The sequence below is a fragment of the Silene latifolia genome, chromosome 7 (genome assembly GCF_048544455.1).
Source record: "Silene latifolia isolate original U9 population chromosome 7, ASM4854445v1, whole genome shotgun sequence".
Lineage (NCBI taxonomy): Eukaryota > Viridiplantae > Streptophyta > Magnoliopsida > Caryophyllales > Caryophyllaceae > Silene > Silene latifolia.
Window position 1 is genome coordinate 126,217,787 of NC_133532.1, and position 20,875 is coordinate 126,238,661.

Genomic DNA, 20,875 nt, shown 5'->3' on the forward strand with positions numbered 1-20,875 from the left:
CTACTTGAAGTTGATTGCATCAATTACAGCTAATAGATTTAGAAAATCAACAATTTCCGCAACACTTCCCTGTAAATGTATGATCATGAACACAATTTTATCAGCCATAAATCCGTAATCAATTGTATTACTCAAAAAATTACAAAAACAAAATTTAAAAAATTTGAGTTAGTGGCGCTATTCGGTTGCCATGGAGAGAATTGTGATTGTTTTATTATCACTTATAATTTGCAAATTTTTTATCAAAACGAATTCAGAGATAACATATCTTATTAGCGGTTGTAAGAGTACGGATTTGAAGTACACTAAGGGCGGTGAATACGAAAGAAACCTCGATCTTGTTTTCAACAAATTCACCTCCAAATCATCGTCTCTCAAATTCTATAATTACACAACCGGTGTTACTTTCAGCCAAGTCTACGGCCTCTTTCAATGCCGAGATGATCTTAGCCTCGGGAATTGTAACACATGTGTTAAGAATGCGACATTGACGATAGCACAGGAGTGCCCTTCAGCTACTCAAGGTATTGTATGGTATGAAGAGTGTATGTTACGATATGCTAACCGTAACATATTCTCTTTTTACGGGACATTTCCTCGGGCAAGTAAATGGAATACAACCAAGAATGTATCAAACTTTGATGAGTTTTCTCCAATTTTTGATAGTACAATGAATGAGTTGATAGAAAATGCTTCGTCCGCCTCATCTCGTTTTGCGTCTGGGAAAACGAGTTTGACATTGTCAGATCAATTGTATAGTTTTGCACAATGCACCCCTGATATTGATACTTATGGATGCAGTAATTGTCTCAAATCCGCGTTAACTCAAATGATTAGTTGTTGTAATGCAAGTTCATATGTAATGATTTTCTTTCCTAGTTGTCAGTTATGGTATGATACGACCGGTCCCTTTTTGAAAGATCAGTCGACTGAAGCTCTTCTTCCGATCATCAATCCAGGTAATAATTTCTGTCGTTATTATTTACTCTATCTCGGTCATTTATTTATCTTTCTTCAAAATCGTCTCACAGAAAACATACTTTCATTCAGGTTCTAAAACTGAGAATAAAACGTCGTTGAAGCCAGCAATCATTGCAGCAATCGCTGCTTGCTTATTGGTTGGATTGCTAGTTGTGTCTATAGTTTTGTGGATATGTTTTTGTTGTAAGAAGCCTGGAGATATGAATGGCGATGTACCACCAACGTCACCACTGAATTATGGGGCTGGTAAGATGTCTACAAAAGATGAATGATGTTGCATATCCCATATATTAAGTGGTGCTTTCTTTAATTATCATAGTATATATCTGATTAAAATCTTTTCAACGACTTAGTAAAAAGTGATGAAGACGGTCTTGGAGACGCAGAATTTGAACAATATAACTTCAAAAGTTTGAGAATTGCAACGAGCGACTTCTCAAATGAAAACAGGCTCGGTGAAGGAGGCTTTGGGATTGTTTACAAGGTATGTTTAACTCATTCATGTTGTGTCTCGGATAATCTTTGCTACCGTTTTAGTTAACTACGTTAAGTCGTTAACAAGTTAATGGAGTCGTTTCACATTATACGAAATATATCTCAACAGGGGACACTTAAGAATGGAAAGCAATTAGCCATTAAGAGGCTCTCTCAAGGCACTTCAGGACAGGGTACCAAGGAATTCATGACGGAAGCCGGCCTATTAGCCAAGCTTCAACACCGAAATCTCGTTAAACTCTTGGGATTTTGTTCTGAAGGGGAAGAGAAACTACTCGTCTATGAGTTTATGTCTAATGCAAGCTTGGACGGATTCTTGTTTGGTAAATATTCTTTCTCAACTTCACCTTCAGTTCAGTCTTATAGAGATCAGCATACTGTATCTGTATCTGATTGTTGTTTATGGTATTTTTAGATCCAATAAAGCGGCCACTCTTAGATTGGGCAACAAGGCGCAAAATTATAGTAGGAATTGCAAAAGGTCTTCAATATCTCCATGAAGATTCTCGTCTAACTATTATACATCGCGACCTTAAGCCCGGTAACATTTTATTAGACAAAGAAATGAACCCCAAGATAGCTGACTTTGGCTTGGCAAAACTATCCGAAGGTGCACAAAAGTTTGGGAACACGGTTCGCGTTGCCGGAACACAGTATGTTTATCATATTTTTTAATTTTATCTAAGATAGCATTCATCTACTGAATTAACAATTACGGAGTACATCTTTGTAGTTTCTCCCTATAACTTATGAAAAAGTTTTATGTATGTAGAGGATACATGGCCCCAGAGTATCTAATGACAGGAGACTACTCGGACAAATCCGACGTCTATAGTTTCGGAATCATGCTTCTAGAGATTGTTAGTGGTCAGCGGAACATAATGATTCGCCAATCACCCCGAGAGGACCTCTCAATTCAGGCATGGAGACTATGGAACGAGGAGCAATCCTTCGAGATTACAGATCCAATACTATTCGAGGATTGTCCACGCAATGAGGTGATGAGGTGCATCCAGATCGGATTGCTATGTGTGCAAGCAAATGCAGATGAAAGACCCACAATGACGGCAGTGGTTTTCATGCTTACTTGCGCTACTGACCTTCCATTGCCCTCAGCGCCAATGATGACCTCAAATCAAAACAACACACCTATGAGTTACAGCAGCGGACAACAAAGTGATGTCGATAGATCTACGACCAAGTCTATTACCATGACGGCCGATGTGACGCATGACTTAAATCCACAACCAAGATGATTGGAAGTTTACATAACTTTGAATGATTTCTTTCGCCAGCTATCAACTTCTGACAGCTATTAGACTGTAGTAAACCAATTGTTTACTCTGCCAACCTTAGAGCGATGCATTACTCGGCTAATCTCGTCTTTCACCCACGTAGTTATTATCTAAAGACTAGCTCACGGCTGGCAGTAGGATTAATTAAGGATAAGTCTTCTTCTTTAGTACTCTTGTATAAATATAAATCATAAAATTCCGGTTTCTTTTACACCGACATGACGTCGAATGAATTTGAGAGGCACGGATCTAGAACGTTGGTTTGAGTTAGCAAATAACACAGTAAAGAACTAAAATTTTGTAGCTTATGATAAACTTGTTCTTGTGCATTGAGCTTGCAAATAAAAACAACTAAATACGGTGTTGCACGGCTTGTCGGCTTGCACCTACGCGACAAGTAAATATTATGTCTCTTTCGTGTTACAACTTTTATTTTGTTTACGTAATTAGACGGTCCTAAAAATTTCCGTCCCCATCTGAGCACCTTTTAAACTTGCTATAGTCACGAGTCACTCATGAATCACAATCAATTGGTAAGGTTTCGATATAAACCCCTTATTTTCTTTCTAATAAATCACGACTTTTAATGTGTAACGAATATGACAAAACAAAAAAATGGAGACGATATTGGTTGTTTTTCGAAAATCAATTTTTGAATAAACTTTTAGTTTGACCCAGACTTGTTCATCTTCTGCCAGAGTATATGTTGACCTATTTAAATAATTAGTCTACACTAATTATTGTTTCATTTAAAAACGTAAACAAGTCCGACGTGAAGCGAACTACTTAACCTTAATGACATCAATCAATTGCAACTAATATTTTTGAAATCATAGAATATTAATCAGATTTTTATTAACCATGATCACTTGTATTATTACTCCGAAAATCGGGAAAAAAAAAAGATATATTGATACTATTTTCTTGCCATGAAGAAAATTGTGATTGTTTTATTATCATTTTTATTTTCCCAATTTTCTATCACAATTAAGGCTGATATAACATATAATTCTCTAAAGGGTTGTAGGAGCAGTGATTTGAGTTATACTCAGGGTAGTGTATATGAAAAAAACCTCAATCTCCTTTTCGACAAATTCAACTCTATATCGTCGACTCATAAGTTTTATAATTACACCATTGGTGATGCTTCAAACCAAGTTTACGGCCTCTTTCAATGCCGAAATGACATTGGGCTTGGTAATTGTAACGAATGTGTTAAGAATGCGACTCGAGATATAGTGCTTGAGTGTCCTTCAGCTGGTGAAGGTATTGTATGGTACGAAGAATGTATGTTACGGTATGCTAATCGTAACATCTTCGCATTGTACGAGACATCTCCTTTGGCGTTTAAAGGTAGCAAAGTCAATGTATCAAAATTTGATGAATTTTCTTCGATATTTGCTAATACAATGAATGGGTTGATAAAAAATGCTTCGTCTGGCTCGCAACATTTCGCTTCAGGGAAAACGAGTTTGACATCGTCCGATCAATTGTATAGTTTTGCACAATGCACCCCTGATATTGATACTTTTGGGTGTAGTCGATGTCTTAAAATTGCTCTTACTCGAATGATTAGTTGTTGTAATGCGAGCGCGTTTGTGATGATCTTCTATCCGAGTTGTCAGTTGAGGTATGATACGACCGGTCCCTTTTTGAAAGATCCGTCATCTCCTGCTCTTCTTCCGGTCGTCCATCAAGGTAATTAGTTCTTTCATCATTACTCCCTCCGTCTCCACATTTAAAAGAGTAAAGGTAAATAATTGATTGGGACGGAGATTTGGCACGACTCTTTCAATGAATTATTAATTGAAAAATAAATCTTTCATCCAGATTCGGTAACAGAGAAGAAAACATCATTGAACCCGGCGATCATTGCAGTGATAGTTGCTTGTGCATCAGTTGGATTGCTGGTTGTGTCTGTTGTTTTGTGGATATGTTTTTGTCGTAAAAAGCCGGAAGAAGTGAGTGATGATGTACCACCAACATCACCACTGTATGGCGGCACTGGTAAGTCATCAAACACATGAACAATATTTCCGTTTATTGGGAATTAATTTTATCGATACTCTTAAGAGTTAAGGTCTCTTTAAAATCAAATGAAACAGCAAAAAGTGATGCAGAGGGTCTTGGAGACAAAGAATTTGAGCAATATAGCTTCAAAAGTTTAAGAATTGCGACAAGCGAGTTCTCCAATGAAAACAAGCTTGGCGAAGGCGGCTTTGGTATTGTCTACAAGGTATATATAGTTGCATCTACATTTAAGCTTGCTTTATGCATTCATCTCGCAACTTGGATACGTCTACCTTACACGATTTTTTTTTGTGTACTACTTAATTGATCGAAATATTTCAACAGGGGACACTTAAGAATGGGGAGCAATTAGCCATTAAAAGGCTCTCACAAGGAACTTCTGGACAGGGTACCAAAGAATTTATGACCGAAGCCCGTCTTTTGGCTAAGCTTCAACACCGAAATCTTGTCAGACTCTTGGGATTTTGTTCAGAAGGAGACGAGAAATTACTCGTCTATGAGTTTATGTCTAACGCAAGTCTGGACGGGTTCTTATTTGGTAATTATTCTTTCTATGAACTACTTCTATCATTCAATCTGTTATTGATCGTCACATGACCGATTCACACAATCGTCATTGAAAATCGTGGTATCAAATATTTAAATCAAGTCCTAATCATTAAAGGATTGTTGCCAACTAGATGACACCTCAAAGTAAGATCACATAATCATATTGACTTTTAAAACCTTTATGCAATAGCTGCTAATATCTACTGACGGGTCTTAATCTGGTGGTTAAGACAACGCTACCATGGACGATAGATCATTCGTACGAAGCTCTAGCTCCATTCCCATTTTATTGTTTATCATTTGTGACTTATTTGACATCCTTTTAAGATCTTACTCCTATTTATGGTCCTTTAGATCCAATAAAGCGACCTCTCTTAGGTTGGGGAACGAGGAGCAAAATTATAATAGGAATTGCAAAAGGTCTCCAATACCTCCATGATGATTCTCGTCTCACTATTATACATCGTGACCTCAAACCCGGTAATATTTTATTGGACAAGGAAATGAACCCTAAAATAGCTGATTTTGGCTTGGCCAAACTCTCCGAAGGTGCTCAGAAATTTGGAAACACGGTTCGCATTGCCGGAACACAGTATGTTTATCCTTTCAATTCCTCAAATAACTATTTTAACTAGTAAATAATAGCATTTCATTTACTTCATTTCTATTGAACATATAAATTTGTGTAGAGGATACATGGCACCTGAGTACCTAATGACAGGGGAGTACTCCGACAAGTCCGATGTCTATAGTTACGGAATCATGCTTTTGGAGATCGTGAGTGGTCAGAGGAATAGAATGAATCGCCAGACACATCCAAGAGAGGACCTCTCAATTCAGGCATGTTCATATCACAATGCCACATTGTATATCTTCCAATACTTAACCTTAAATCTGATCTTGAAAATTTCTTTTTGAATTGAAAGGCATGGAGACTATGGAACGAGGAACGATCTTTCGAGATAACAGATCCGATACTATTCGAGAATTGTCCACGCAACGAGGTGACGAGATACATCCAGATTGGCTTGTTATGTGTGCAAGCAAATGCAGAGGAAAGACCCACAATGGCGGCAGTGGTGTTCATGCTTACTTGCGCCACTAACCTTCCACTGCCATCAGCACCAATGATGACCTCAAATCAAAATAACATGCCTATGAATTACAATAGCTGGCAACAAAGTGATGTTGATCGATCTTCGACCAAGTCTATCACCATGACGGACGATGTTACACATGACCCAAAACCAAGGTGATTAGTAGTTCATATAATTTTGCATCGTTACTTTGGCTAGATACAAGCCTTTTCTTTTCTGGAAATTTCAATGCCTTTCGCAGCGGCTGAAATTTTATGTACTTGTTTATCTTCCAAAGAAATCGAAAATCCATCTTCAAATCAATGTTAATTAGGAGTATATAACATATTAATCTACTTATCTTGTATTTTCCTTTTTTTGGTGTAACTAGTCCAAAATTGGATCGCCTTCATTTGCCAAATGATTTCTTCCAATCTTGGTTCCTAGTTTACTGAGCTCGGATATTGTCAAAAACACATTGTAATTCGATCTAGAATTAGAGTTATATGATTTTCTTAAGGTAGTTCTTCTAAACGCGGAATTGATTTCATTTTCATGGATATAATTGGAGAAATCAAAATGTTTGAATTCAATTCCAAATCCAATGTCAAAAATTCGTTTGGATATCAAGTAAAATTCAATTCCGAATCTTCATTTCTTAATGGTGTTTAGGAAACCATGGAACTGAAATTGGCTTTGGGTCTGAGTGGGACAGGTATAGGTCGAAGTCACCAATCTTTTATTAGGAAAAAAATATATACTGTGTGTCTATGATGGAAATTTTTTATGATTGGAAAAAAAAATCATAAAAAAAAATATTGTGCTGAAATTTGCATCACAAAAAAAATGAGTAATATATAATAGGAATCTGAAAGCCCAGAATTTTAACTAAGTTGGAATTGATAAAGAATTGAGACGAATTCCAATTCCTATTGAGTATTCAATGCGTACAAAAATTTAAAAACTAGAATTCGAAATACCTATATACTTTGTAAGTGTTTCTTTTAATTTTAAAAGAAAAAAAAAAGACAATAATAGGATGTTTCGGATCAACAACATCAATGCCGCCTTAATCCATAAATAATCTGGAATCGATAGACATGAATCATCCTTTAAGCAGCTCCATAGAATTTGTGACTCGGGATCTAATATAAAAAAACATTTTTCATAATAATACAACTTGGAATAACATAAAACAGAATCAAGTGGATATTATCAGAATCCACAATATGATAATTTTATGTAAAGAACTCCGACGTGAAGCAAACTAACTAATGTGGTATACACCAATTATTGTGATGATTGACTTAGAAAAAAAAAATTGACGTACAACTTGCATAATATTTCCTTACAAACTTTTGATCATAAATCTCAAGACATTATTATTTTGTTAAATTGATTGACATATTCACATAAAACCCTCCTAATAATGCTAAGAATTAACCTAGTTTTAGTATCATTTTTGGTTTGCCAAGTTTCGATCGACGCGCAAGTAACGTATGAAGGTAAAGGGTGTGATGGTTCAAGATTCAATTACACCGGTGGTAGTGTATTTGAAACGAACCTCAATCGCCTTTTCGACGGCCTTACTCCCAAATCTTCGACTCTCAAGTTCTATAATTCCACGGTTGGTACAGGTTCGAACCAAGTGTACGGCCTCTTTCAATGTCGAAATGACATTGGCCTCAATGTTTGTAACCAATGTGTCAAAGAAGCATCTCAAAAAATTATTGAAAAGTGTCCTTTATCCGGTGAAGGTATTGTATGGTACGATGAATGTATGTTACGGTATGCAAACCGTAAGATCTTCTCTAGCTACGAGACACTTCCCGGGATCAATATACAGAGCTTGGTTAATGTAACCAACTATGATGAATTTGCTCCAATACTAGCTACTTCATTGAAGGGGGTCATCAAGGACGCGTCTTCTGCCTCGCCACATTATGCTTCTAGAGAAACGAATTTGACTTTGTTCGACCAATTGTATAGTTTTGCACAATGCACCCCTGATATTGATTCTTTCGGGTGTAATAATTGTCTAAAATTCGCTATGGCTACGATGGTTCAATGTTGTAATAAAAGTGTCAATGTGATGGTCTTCACACCCAGTTGTCAATTGAGGTACGATAGAAGTCCGTTTTTGAAGGATTCATCGTCTCCAGCTCCTCCCCCGGCTATACATCAAGGTGAAGTAATATTTCGTTATTATTTGTGATTTTGACTTAACTCTCACAACTTCTTAATTTTGAAACCGCCTTTTGATTCAGCATCGGCAACAAGCGAGAAAGTATTATTGAAGCCGGCAATGATTGGAGCGATAGCTGCTTCCGTATTAATAGGAATGCTAGTTCTTACCGTTTGTTTATTGATATGTCTTAAACGCAATCAGGCGGAGGCAGTGACTAGCCATGTACTTCTAACATCACCAACGCCATCACATGGTTCTAGTGGTAAGTCACAAACTATATCGAAACATGAATATTTTGTTGTGGTAGAAATAATAGTCATAATTTTATTAATATGCACGCTCCCTCTCTCCAAGTCATTTGTTTACCTTTTGATTAAAATACCCCTGACAAAGAATGGAAAATTAAACAAATGAATGAGACGGGGGGAGTAGTTGATATTTACAAGCAGAAGACTTCAATGTTGGACATAAATTAGTCTTAGTGACTTCCAATTTCGATTGCAGAGAGATTCTCTAAAGAACCGATTAAAATCGATGGAGAGAGCCTCGGAGACACAGAATTTAAGCAATATGATTTCAACACTCTGAAAATTGCAACAAGAGACTTCTCAGACGAAACTATGTTGGGCGAAGGCGGGTTTGGCAAAGTGTACAAGGTAATAGTTCTATTATTGGCGCATATTTAGTCACCTTTCCTACCTAATATACTCCGTATATCATTAGGGGACACTTGAGAACGGAGATCAAATAGCGATTAAGAGGCTCTCTAATGGCACCACGGGACAAGGTACAAAGGAATTCATGACAGAGTCTCGTGTTTTGGCCAAGCTTCAACACCGAAATCTTGTTAAGCTATTGGGATTCTGCTCTGAGGGCGAAGAGAAACTACTTGTCTATGAGTTTCTGTCTAATGCGAGCTTGGATCGGTTCTTGTTTGGTAATTATTCCTTCCCAACTTCGTATTTTGTTAAATTCAAACCTACGACCTATTGTTCATGCGAAGTCCGTCTTAACCACTAGCTGAAGAGTTTTTGGGTGTCATAGCACTAAGTTCTTGACAATAGAGTAGTTGACAATTTGTATCAATTCTTTCTTAATTATGTCGGAATCGTTCATGGTAACGAGACATTATTGATTTAATTTCTATTCTCAAGAAAAACTTTGTTACCTAACTTCTTTTAATTGTACTTGAAGATCCAAAAAAGAGGTCACATTTAGATTGGACAACGAGGAACAAAATAATAATGGGGATTGCAAGAGGCCTACAATATCTTCATGAGGATTCTCGGCTCACTATTATACATCGCGATCTCAAACCCGGAAATATTTTATTGGATGAAGAAATGAATCCAAAAGTAGCTGACTTCGGCTTGGCAAAACTCTTTGAATGTGCACAAAAGTTTGGAAACACTGTCCGGATTGTCGGAACACAGTATGTCCTAAATTTTTCGATTTTATTTTTCTATATGTAACAGTCTTTCATCATCTTGATTTTATATGCAGCATTGAGTAATTAATCTTGTTATTTGCTCGGAAAATTAGATAATCATATCTAACGAGTCTATGTATGCAGAGGATACATGGCACCAGAGTACTTAATGTCAGGGGACTATTCTGCCAAGTCCGATGTCTATAGTTTTGGAATCATGCTTTTGGAGATTGTGAGCGGTCAGAAGAGCAGACCATCTAACCGGTCACAACAAACGGAAGACCTCTCAATTCAAGTAAGTTCACATATCCATGCCATAATATGCATCGACAACAAGTTAGTCATACTCCGGATAGCGTGGTAAGAAGCCTTTTTTCTATTTCTCTTAAAAGGCGTGGAGACTGTGGGATGAGGACCGATCCATGGAGATAACAGACCCAGTATTGCTAAACAATTGTCCGAGCAACGAGGTGAAGAGGTGCATTCAGATTGGATTGCTATGTATTCAAGCAAATGCAGAGGAACGACCGACAATGGGAGCAGTGGTTCTAACGCTAACGTGCTCCATCGATCTTCCGTCGCCATCACCGCCAATGATGACCTCCAGTCAATACAGCATGGCTATGAGTTACAGTGCTGATCAGAACTCCACCAAATCTGTCACCATGAAAACTGATATGGGCCAGAATCTCTATCAAAAACCAAGATGATTGTTCGTCGAAGTAATTTCGTAACAAGCTTATGTTATTGATTAAGATTTCTTCATTTTTTTTGAATGAAAGTTCAAACTCGATTTTAACATACATTTCGATTATAATGGAAAGAAACATACAAAGGTAAACAAATGAAACCAACAAGATTAGCAGTTAATTGTAACATTATTAGACGTATTGCTATGCTACCTAGTACTCCTTCCAATTAAAGGTAAACAAATGATTAGGATGGAGAAAATACGAATGAAGCCTAGTTGACAGTCTATAGGATGGATTAAATTCGAAGTAACATCACTTAATGAGTTAAATGACTAATAACAACACTATGAGGTTACCAATTGTATTAAACTAATGGTATTTTAAACCCCTAACTTACCTTAATAGCTTCAGTCTAACTAAATAATGTGAACTAGTTTAGACCCCGTGCATTATATGCACGGTACTTATAGTTTAATATTTTTATAAACTTATTTATATAATATTGGTACCTTATAGTTATTTACATTTCTTATCATTGTATTTTGCTTTGATAAATAAAAGCTAGAACTGAAAATTAGTTAAGAGAATTAAGTTATTAGTTGAAATATAATTTAATGAAAATATTTTTATAGCATAAAGTTAATGAGTTTCAATTTATATTTTTTTTTCAGTTTTTTTTTTGTTATGAAAGTAATGACAACGATTTCTAATTTTTGTTTTATACCGAATATGGGTCAACTTATCATCTAATAATAGGATTAATAAAAGATTTAGCAATTTATAATTTTCTATCAATTTTATTTTGTTTTAATTAAAATATCATAATTTAGAGTTTAGTGAAAATAATATAATTTGATGAAAAGATTAATTTTAATGAAAATATAATAGATGAGTTAAATTGTAATTGTTAGCTTCCTTATTTAGTGAATGAGCATAATTATCATTAATTTCCCTTTTTTGAGAATATGCTTTTTGGCGGAAAAATGATAGAAATCACCTATTCATTTAGTATATAGGGGATTCAACATCATGTGTTTCTCCTCCAAAAATTTCACTAGAATGCCAATATATATTATCAATATCATCGTATTTACTATTCCGTATTTACCAATATAGCACGATACTTAATTTATTTTAATTAATGCTATTTCATAACAAGTTTGCCATTTGCTATACATGCCTTATGTATTTGTGCAAGGTCAACTATCTCATAATAATGACTTGTTTAATTGAACTAGAATTATCTGAACTGAAAGTGAATCGAAAGCTTTGAATTGAACTGGACAGAACTATATAGATATAGGAACAAAAGTAAAAAAAACTGAATTTTACTTTTAAAATTTAAATCAAATTGAACTTGTAATGCCTAATTAAATTGAATTAAACTGAACTGATCGTAGAACGGGGACAAATGACGTATGTCTTTTTGAAGATGGAATCGTACGTCAACTGTAATTATAAGTGATATACCACTACTTTAGTGGTACCTCACATTAATTTCAGTTTACATTTTCTTCTAATAAACACGAGATGGGTCTGGCCTTACCCGCGGTGGAGGAGAGAAGTCTAACTCACAAGCCCAAGAATGCTCTTATCTCCCAAAAACCGGAGGGACTGGACATCCTCACGGCGGGTCGGTGCACATAAAGGCTCAGTTTTAAACACGAGACCCAGGTCATTTTTTTTTTTTTTTGCCTTGGGCTCTGATACCATAATAAACACGAGATGGGTCTGGCCTTACCCGCGGTGGAGGAGAAAAGTCTAACTCACAAGCCCAAGAATGCTCTTATCTCCCAAAACCAATTGGCAATGGGAGAAACACCCCTAGGCCTTATAAGATAGACAATCTCTCTCTTTTTCACCGATGTGGGACTCACAAGTGGATTTATACTCCAACATCTTCAATTGAAGGATTCCGCGTTGTATTTGTTCAAGCAGCAGACTAGTTGTTGAATGTCAAGTGGGTCTTCTTTAGACATTGACATATTCTAGCCTCTATTAGACTTGGTAAAATTGATTCCGCGGAATGACTCAACCCACATAACCTTATCCCGTATCCGTACCCAACTCGACAGCTATACTGAGAACCCAAGTTCAACTGGTAACCCGAATTGACCAGGACAAATATTTAATGTTGTACATAGTCAATTATTCTTAAATAAATTGAATATAACAGGCCCGAAAATGACCCAACTCAACTCAACTCAACCTGGCCCAAACTCTTGCAAATCCGAAAGTGGCTTGATCCGAACTGGCCATTGCACCTATTTGGATCTGTTTTTTCAGTTAAAACAAATATTGCCGTCTTAAAAAAGAACTTGTGTTCGGTATCTCCATCTCATTTGTTTTTGCCTTCTATTATCAACTTCAATCATTTATATATAACTTATAAAAATAATTATCATCATATTAATATTTATAAAGAAGTTATAACTATAGTATTTTTATATAAATGAAATGAGGGCATTCGCTATATGTAATTCAATAAGCATTTTCATAAATCATACTCTCTTCGTCCCGATCATTTGTTGTCCTTTAGTTTTGATACAAAGACCAAGGAAAGAGGAGAGGACCAATTACTAAATGACGTGGACCAAATTGGGTATGAATGACCAAATTGTTTATCAAACGCATTCCTCAAATAGAAATGACAACAATTGAAAGAGACACCCCAAAATAAAACAGGACAACAAATGAGCGGGACAAAGGGAGTAATAATATCACTTACACAGTCTCGACTCTTTTAAGTCATTTTCGAGGATGTTTAACTAGGCTTTGTAATACTCGATGATACATTTAATCGAAGTGAATATTTTCATAATTACGTCGACAATAGGACCGGTTTGAATTCGTCGTCATTCATTTTGTATCGATGTTGTCATGTTGTGTTTACTTTATAAGAAAAGAAGATGACAAAGGCTTGTTCATCTTCATTTAGAGAATATGTTGACTAATTTTAAAAATACTCAACATTATAATAGTTTTATGTTAAAAATTCCGACGTGATTACACTAACTATTGGTGTAACTATTCAATCATCAGAAGTCACATTCCTTAATGAGCTTTCCTTTCCATTTTCCCTCAACATGTTCATCAATAAGTCGCAATACGTTACCATGGCGAGAATTATGCTTGTTTTAGTAACGATATTGGTTAGTCAATATGGTAGCAGAGTTCATGGTTTATCGACTTATGTAAATACGGGTTGTGATGCAACTTTCAATTACACCGAAGGAAGTGCATACGAAAAAAATCTCAATCTCCTTCTAACCACCCTCACCTCTAAATCATCTTCTCTCAAATTCTATAATTCCACGGTCGGTGATGCTTCTAATAAAGTGTACGGCCTCTTTCAATGTCGATTTGACGTTGGCCTTACCGATTGTAGCAAATGTGTTACGGATGCTACTCAAAAGATTAATCAAAAGTGTCATTTAAATGGCAAAGCTACCGTGTGGTACTATGAGTGCATGTTGCGCTACTCTAACCTTAACATCTTCGGTGTGTCCGACATTTCGTTTGTCGCCAATATAAGAAGCTTAACCAATGTGTCCAATTATGCTGAATTTAGTCCAATTTTAGCAAATACAATGAATATGTTGATCAATAATGCTTCTTCTGCCTCAGAGCATTTTGTTTCGAGCATAACCAATTTGACATTGTTCGATCAATTGTATAGTTTTGCGCAGTGTACCCCTGATCTCGACTCCTTGGATTGCGTAAGTTGTCTCAAAAGAGCTTTATCAAAAATGAGTCAATGTTGTAATGCAAGCGCATACGTGATGGTCTTTTTGCCGAATTGTCAGTTAAGGTATGATACAACCGGTCCCTTTCTGAAAGAAGAGTCTTCTCCGACTCCTAACTCCGGCACCGATGGAGGTAAGTTATTTTATATAATTGCTGCATTTATAACATACTACGTAATTCACAATCTGCTAATAGTAAAATAGCCATTTCAATCAGCTTCTGGAGCAAGCACGAAAACAACAATGAATCCTGCAATCATCGGAGCCATAGTTGCTTGTGTATTAGTAGGATTGCTAGTTCTATCGATTGTCGTGTGGATATGTATGAAATGTAAAATCCCGGAGGAACCGGGTAGCGATGTACTTCTGTCACCAACAGCCGGGCTCAACGATGGTCCTGGTCCTGGTATGTTATCAACTATATGAGCAAGTATTTTGTTGTGATCACGCATGTCGCTACTATTTTGTAAGTTTGTAGTAACCCGTGTTGGGGTTTAATTCATTACTAATAACTCAATCGTTTGAATGCATTGACAGGCTACTATGACAGCGAAAAAGGCGACAAAAAGAGTCTTGGAGACACGGACTTTGAACAATATGATTTCAACACTCTGGAAACTGCAACAAAAGGCTTCTCAGCTGAAGTAATTCTGGGTAAAGGCGGATTTGGCAATGTTTACAAAGTAATCCTTCATTCGCCACATCAATTCATTAACGCCGCATTTTTAATCACATTACCTTTTTAATCCTGTCAAATATTTCGATAGGGGATACTTGAGAATGGGGAACAATTAGCAATTAAGAGGCTCTCCAAGGACAACTCTGGACAGGGTGCCAAGGAATTCATGGCCGAGGCCCGACTTCTTGCCAAGCTCCAACACAGAAATCTTGTCAAGCTCGTTGGATTTTGCTCACAGGGAGATGAGAAACTACTTGTTTACGAGTTTTTGTCTAATGCAAGTTTGGACAGGTTCTTGTTTGGTAACTATTCTTCCACTTGACATAATTGCACTCATGATCATTGTACTTAATTTTTTATTTAGTAAGAAAGTTTGTTATGATATTGAGTTCTCTTAATCTTACTTCAGATCCCGATAAGCGGTCTCTTTTAGATTGGGCAACAAGGAGTAACATTATAATGGGTATTGCAAGAGGTCTTCAATATCTGCATAAAGATTCCCGACTCATTATTATACACCGCGACCTTAAGCCAGCCAATATTCTATTAGATAAGGAAATGAATCCAAAAATAGCTGACTTTGGCTTGGCGAAGCTCTTTGAAAGTGCGCAAGAGTTTGGAAACACCAATCGCATTGCCGGAACACAGTACGTCACTTCTAATTTTTTCGTTCCATCTACTTGACTAATAATAATGCATAAAGCATTATTTCGCTTTATACGTTAAATATAAATGAACAAGCTTTATTAAAATGTTGTACACAGAGGATACATGGCACCGGAATATCTCATGTCAGGGGAATATTCTGATAAATCAGATGTCTATAGTTTCGGAATCATGCTGTTGGAGATTGTGAGCGGTCAAAGGAATCGAGAATACAAGCGAACACAACAAAAGGAGGACCTCTCAATCCAGGTAAGTCCATGCCATATTGAATATCTACTATACTATTTTAACATATACGGACTACACTGTGCGTTAGTAAGATACATTTTGTTTCCCTTAAAAGGCATGGAGACTATGGACCGAGGGGCGATCCTTTGAGATAACAGACCCTGTATTGATCAACAATTGTTCGACAAATGACGTGATGAGGTACATTCAGATAGGATTGTTATGTATTCAAGCAAATGCAGAGGAAAGGCCAGCCATGACAGCAGTTGTTCTCATGCTCACTAGCTCTGTCGAGCTTCAGTCGCCATCACCACCGATGATGACTTTCAATCCATACAACATGCCTATGAATTACAGTGGCACGCAAAATAGTGATGTTGATTGCTCTTCCACCAAGTCTGTCACCATGACTGCCGATTCGGAGCAAGAGTTATTACCGATCCCAAGATGATTGGAAGTCTACATAATTTTACGAAACCTCTGTCTTCAATATACATCAACATGTGTTTACTAAAAAGTTGAAACTCGATTTTGACGAGTAATTCAATTGTGTTTCTTATAGTTTAACGAGCGTATATCGGATTTTGGTTGATTTGGAAGTACAAGGAATTAATTTGATAGAGTTGTATTTAAACTCATTGGATAATTTTTTTCCATTTCTTCTTTTCATACGGTGTTAAGTTTACCATTTCGACATGAAAACGAACCAATCGTTGATTTGCGTAGCTAGCTTGCGATTTGGGACAACTAATACTCTATCCTTAGCTTGATCTCCTTATTATGGATTTGACCTTGTCCTACGAGCGACACTCGTATACTTACGAGGTAAATGTAAAACGTAACATCCGCCATTGTACTTTCATCCAACTCCAATTACCTGTCACAGACCTAAATCTTTGACTGATCAAAGTAATGTTATGGGAAGACATAAGTGTAAGAATTATGATTGAATGTGTATTTTTATTGCAAAGCATAAATTGGTTTATATACTAATACAAGACTCGATATATGGAAAGCTACGACCTAATTACAAGACGAATAATAAGGAAAGGAAGACTAGAGGAAATTACAATTTCCTAAATACAAGACACAAGATTATTTACGTAAAATTATTTATTTGGAGAACAAGGAGACGAGATATTATTGACACGCTCCCGCAAGACAGTCGGTCGAAGAGTAAGACCAGTCTTGGATACGAGCGTGAGAAAACGGGAACGAGGAAGAGGCTTAGTAAGTGTATTGCAAGTTGATCAGAGTCATCAAGTTGTTCTAGCTCTTACAAAACAAAAACACTATATATGTTATAATTAATGAAATCATTGACATTTTCATAACAATGCCACTTACTACTTCTCTAGTATATATATAATTGGTCTTAGGGGTTGAGCTTTCGGATATTCGATAGAAATGTCAGAAATGATAACAACATATAGTAAAATAAATTCCAAGTTTATATTTTCATGAATATATTTATTTGTTAGTGTCTAAATGACAAAGACTTGTTCTTCCAACTTGAAGCTAAAGTTGAATTTATCAAATTTATTATTGTGGTTGACATATAACCAATAAGCACTTTTGTAATTCAAAAATGAAATAGCCACAATACATTCACCATGGCAAGAATTGTGCTTGTTTTCGTATCGATTTTGGTTTGCCGAATTTTTATCACAATCGATGCACAAGCAACGTATGTAGGTAGCATTTGCGAGGGCACAGATTTCAATTACACTGAAGGTAGTGTATATGAAAAGAACCTAAATCTTCTTTTCAAGAATTTCACCTCCAAATCCTCTACTTTAAAGTTTTACAAATCCGCCATCGGTGCCGCTTCCAATGAAGTGTACGGCCTCTTTCAATGTCGAAATGACATTGGCCTCAATGTCTGTAACTCATGTGTTAAGGACGCGAGTCAAATGATAATTGAAGAGTGTCCTTTGTCAGGCGAAGGTGTTGTGTGGTACTACGAGTGCATGTTACGGTATGCTAACCGTGACATCTCCTTGTACGAGACGTTTCCAGGGTACTTTAAATGGCATGATAACAATGTAACAAATTATGCTGAATTTGGGCCGATACTAGCAAAAGAAATCAATGGCGTTATCAAGAACGCCTCGTCTGCCTCCCCACATTTCGCTTATAGCGAAGCGAATTTTACATTGTTTGAAAATTTATACACTTTTGCACAGTGCACTCCAGATATTGATTCTTCTGCATGTAATAATTGTCTCAAAACCGCTTTATCTGACATGATTCAATGTTGTAACGCAAGTTTATATACGATGATTTTCCTTCCGAGTTGCCAGTTGAGGTATGCTATGAGTCCCTTTTTGAATGTTCAATCGACTCCAGCTCTTCCGCCGACCAATGATCAAGGTTTTTTTTTTTTTTTTGAATTTTATTATTTACGATTTTGAATAGACTATTAACACTTTGCTAATTGTGGATTTACAATTTACATGTTCATCAAGGTTCTGAAAGAAGCAAGAAAAAAACATTGACGCCGATAATCATTGGAGCGATATCTGTTTCCGTAGTGGTCGCACTGCTAGTACTATGGGTTGTTTTATGGATGTGTCTGTGCCGCAAAAAGACCAAGAATCTAAGAAGCGTTGAACATATAGCATCGCCATCACAGTTACACAATGTCCCTGGTAAGTATTATTAACTATACAGACAAAAATATTTGCTATTATAGAAAGCAGAAAAAGGATTACGCATCTGAGGTACTACCTCAGACCTTGTAGTTTTTGAGCATATACACATTTTTCTGAGCATATTACCATTTATAAATATAGTTTTTGAGCAATATTATATTTTTTTAGTGTAATGTTTTAGTAAATGTGCTCAAAAACTTTATACTAAAGCAAAACTCAAAAACTTTAAAATAAAACACAGAAAATAAACAATAAGAGGTACTACCTCAGATGTATAGTCTATAAACTATAGAAAGGGTCAGATTTTAAAGAGCATTCAATTTTTGCAGCGGAGACACGAATCAAAGAAACGGTCAAAACCGATGCTGAGAGCCTTGGAGATACGGAATTTAAGCAATATGATTTCAACACTCTGAAAATTGCAACAAGAGACTTTTCAGATGAAACGAAGTTGGGTGAAGGCGGGTTTGGTGTTGTTTACAAGGTAATCCTTAGATTAAGGTTTGTTTGTTCATTAATTGCGTGTCATCGATCACCTTTCCAACATTATCATTTGAAATATATCATCAGGGAACTCTTAAGAATGGACAACAATTAGCGATTAAAAGGCTTTCTAAAGGCACCACGGGACAGGGTACTAAGGAATTCATGACGGAGGCCCAAGTTGTGGCCAAACTTCAACATAGAAATCTAGTAAAGCTTGTCGGGTTCTGCTTAGAAGGAGATGAGAAACTTCTCGTCTATGAGTTTATGCCTAATGCAAGCTTGGACCGGTTCTTGTTTGGTAAATAGTATTTCTAGTTCAATCATAATTGTACATTCTGACAATCTAGAATCAAGGATTTAATATATTTATTTGATTTCTCTTTGTTGCATTTGAAGATCCAAAAAGGAGACTCGTTTTAGATTGGACAACAAGGAACAAAATTATAATGGGGACTGCAAGAGGTCTTCAATATCTTCATGAAGATTCCCGGCTCACTATTATACATCGTGATCTTAAACCCGCAAACATTTTATTGGACAAGGAAATGATTCCAAAGGTAGCTGATTTTGGTTTAGCCAAACTCTTTGGTGGTGCACAAGACTTTGGGCACACCCTTCGCATTGTCGGAACACAGTATGTCTAACCCTTTGATACTTCAAAATTATTGAGCAACATATATTAATATTGCAAGTAGCATTCATTCATCTAGAAAATTGTTTTCTGCGTTTTTCCACCGGATATTTTATTTAAATTGCTCGGAGGCTAAGATTGGCAATTTTAATGGAAAAGTTTATCGCTTCATCGAATTATTTAATGTATGCAGAGGATACATGGCACCAGAGTACCTGATGTCAGGGGAATTTTCTGCCAAGTCCGACGTCTACAGTTTTGGAATTATGCTTTTGGAGATCGTGAGCGGCCAGAAGAACAGAATATCTAACCGGTCGCAACAAAATGAGGACCTCTCAATTCGAGTAGGTTCAAATCAGTTAAAATTTCTATTTACAACTAATTAACAATGGATATCAGTTATAAACCTTTTGCTTCTTTTAAAAGGCATGGAGACTATGGAATGAGGATCGATCCCTGGACATAACAGACCCAGTATTGCTACACAAATGTCCGAGCAACGAGTTGAAGAGGTGCATTCATATTGGACTGCTATGTATCCAAAACAATGCAGAAGAAAGACCGACAATGGGAGCTGTGGTTCTAATGCTTACCTGCGCTATCGATCTCCCATTGCCATCACCACCGATGATGACCTCCGCTCAACACAGCGTGAATATGAGTTACACTGGTGGGCAACGTAGTGATGCTGATCAGTTCTCAACCAATTCTGTCACCATGAGAACTGATATGGCCGAGGACCTCTATCCAAGAGCAAGATGATTGTTTATCTAAGGGATCCTGCAATAAAGATATGTTTCCGATAAGTTTTTGACATATGTTTGCTCAAAATTTAAGCTCGATTTTAGCTCATCTTTTGATTGTATTTTATTTCGTTCTTCGAGCCTATGAGAATTTGTGCGTTTTGCATTTACAAGGAATTAAATTTGATGTAATTTTATTTAGTCTTATTGTTTACTAACTTTGAGAGAAATCAAGAGATTGAGCAAACACTAAAATTTGGCATATTTTCCCGTTTTCCATACATTAAGCGTGAATTCTGTCAAGTA

The 20,875-nt window shown here is 36.4% G+C and overlaps 3 protein-coding genes across 3 annotated transcripts; all 3 read left to right on the forward strand.

Annotated features, from left to right (window-relative positions):
• Window positions 1-670: 670 nt before the first annotated feature.
• LOC141590768 (cysteine-rich receptor-like protein kinase 8) lies at window positions 671-2,732 on the forward strand. Its single transcript, XM_074411326.1, has 6 exons — window positions 671-959; window positions 1,051-1,227; window positions 1,335-1,465; window positions 1,586-1,799; window positions 1,892-2,129; window positions 2,249-2,732. The coding sequence occupies exons 1-6, from the start codon at window positions 671-673 to the stop codon at window positions 2,730-2,732; spliced, it is 1,533 nt and encodes a 510-aa protein (XP_074267427.1).
• Window positions 2,733-3,700: 968 nt separating this feature from the next.
• Window positions 3,701-10,754, forward strand: LOC141590769 (putative cysteine-rich receptor-like protein kinase 39). The gene is made up of 14 exons (XM_074411327.1): window positions 3,701-4,469; window positions 4,602-4,778; window positions 4,877-5,007; window positions 5,127-5,340; window positions 5,706-5,943; window positions 6,041-6,191; window positions 6,278-6,533; window positions 8,065-8,613; window positions 8,695-8,877; window positions 9,120-9,271; window positions 9,339-9,552; window positions 9,810-10,047; window positions 10,189-10,339; window positions 10,437-10,754. The coding sequence occupies exons 1-14, from the start codon at window positions 3,701-3,703 to the stop codon at window positions 10,752-10,754; spliced, it is 3,741 nt and encodes a 1,246-aa protein (XP_074267428.1).
• Window positions 10,755-13,852: 3,098 nt separating this feature from the next.
• On the forward strand, window positions 13,853-20,588 carry LOC141590770 (uncharacterized). Its single transcript, XM_074411328.1, has 15 exons — window positions 13,853-14,455; window positions 14,543-14,615; window positions 14,700-14,888; window positions 15,020-15,165; window positions 15,250-15,463; window positions 15,571-15,808; window positions 15,926-16,076; window positions 16,171-16,484; window positions 17,653-18,363; window positions 18,691-18,740; window positions 19,090-19,193; window positions 19,280-19,493; window positions 19,592-19,829; window positions 20,020-20,170; window positions 20,253-20,588. The coding sequence occupies exons 1-15, from the start codon at window positions 13,853-13,855 to the stop codon at window positions 20,586-20,588; spliced, it is 3,732 nt and encodes a 1,243-aa protein (XP_074267429.1).
• Window positions 20,589-20,875: the final 287 nt, after the last annotated feature.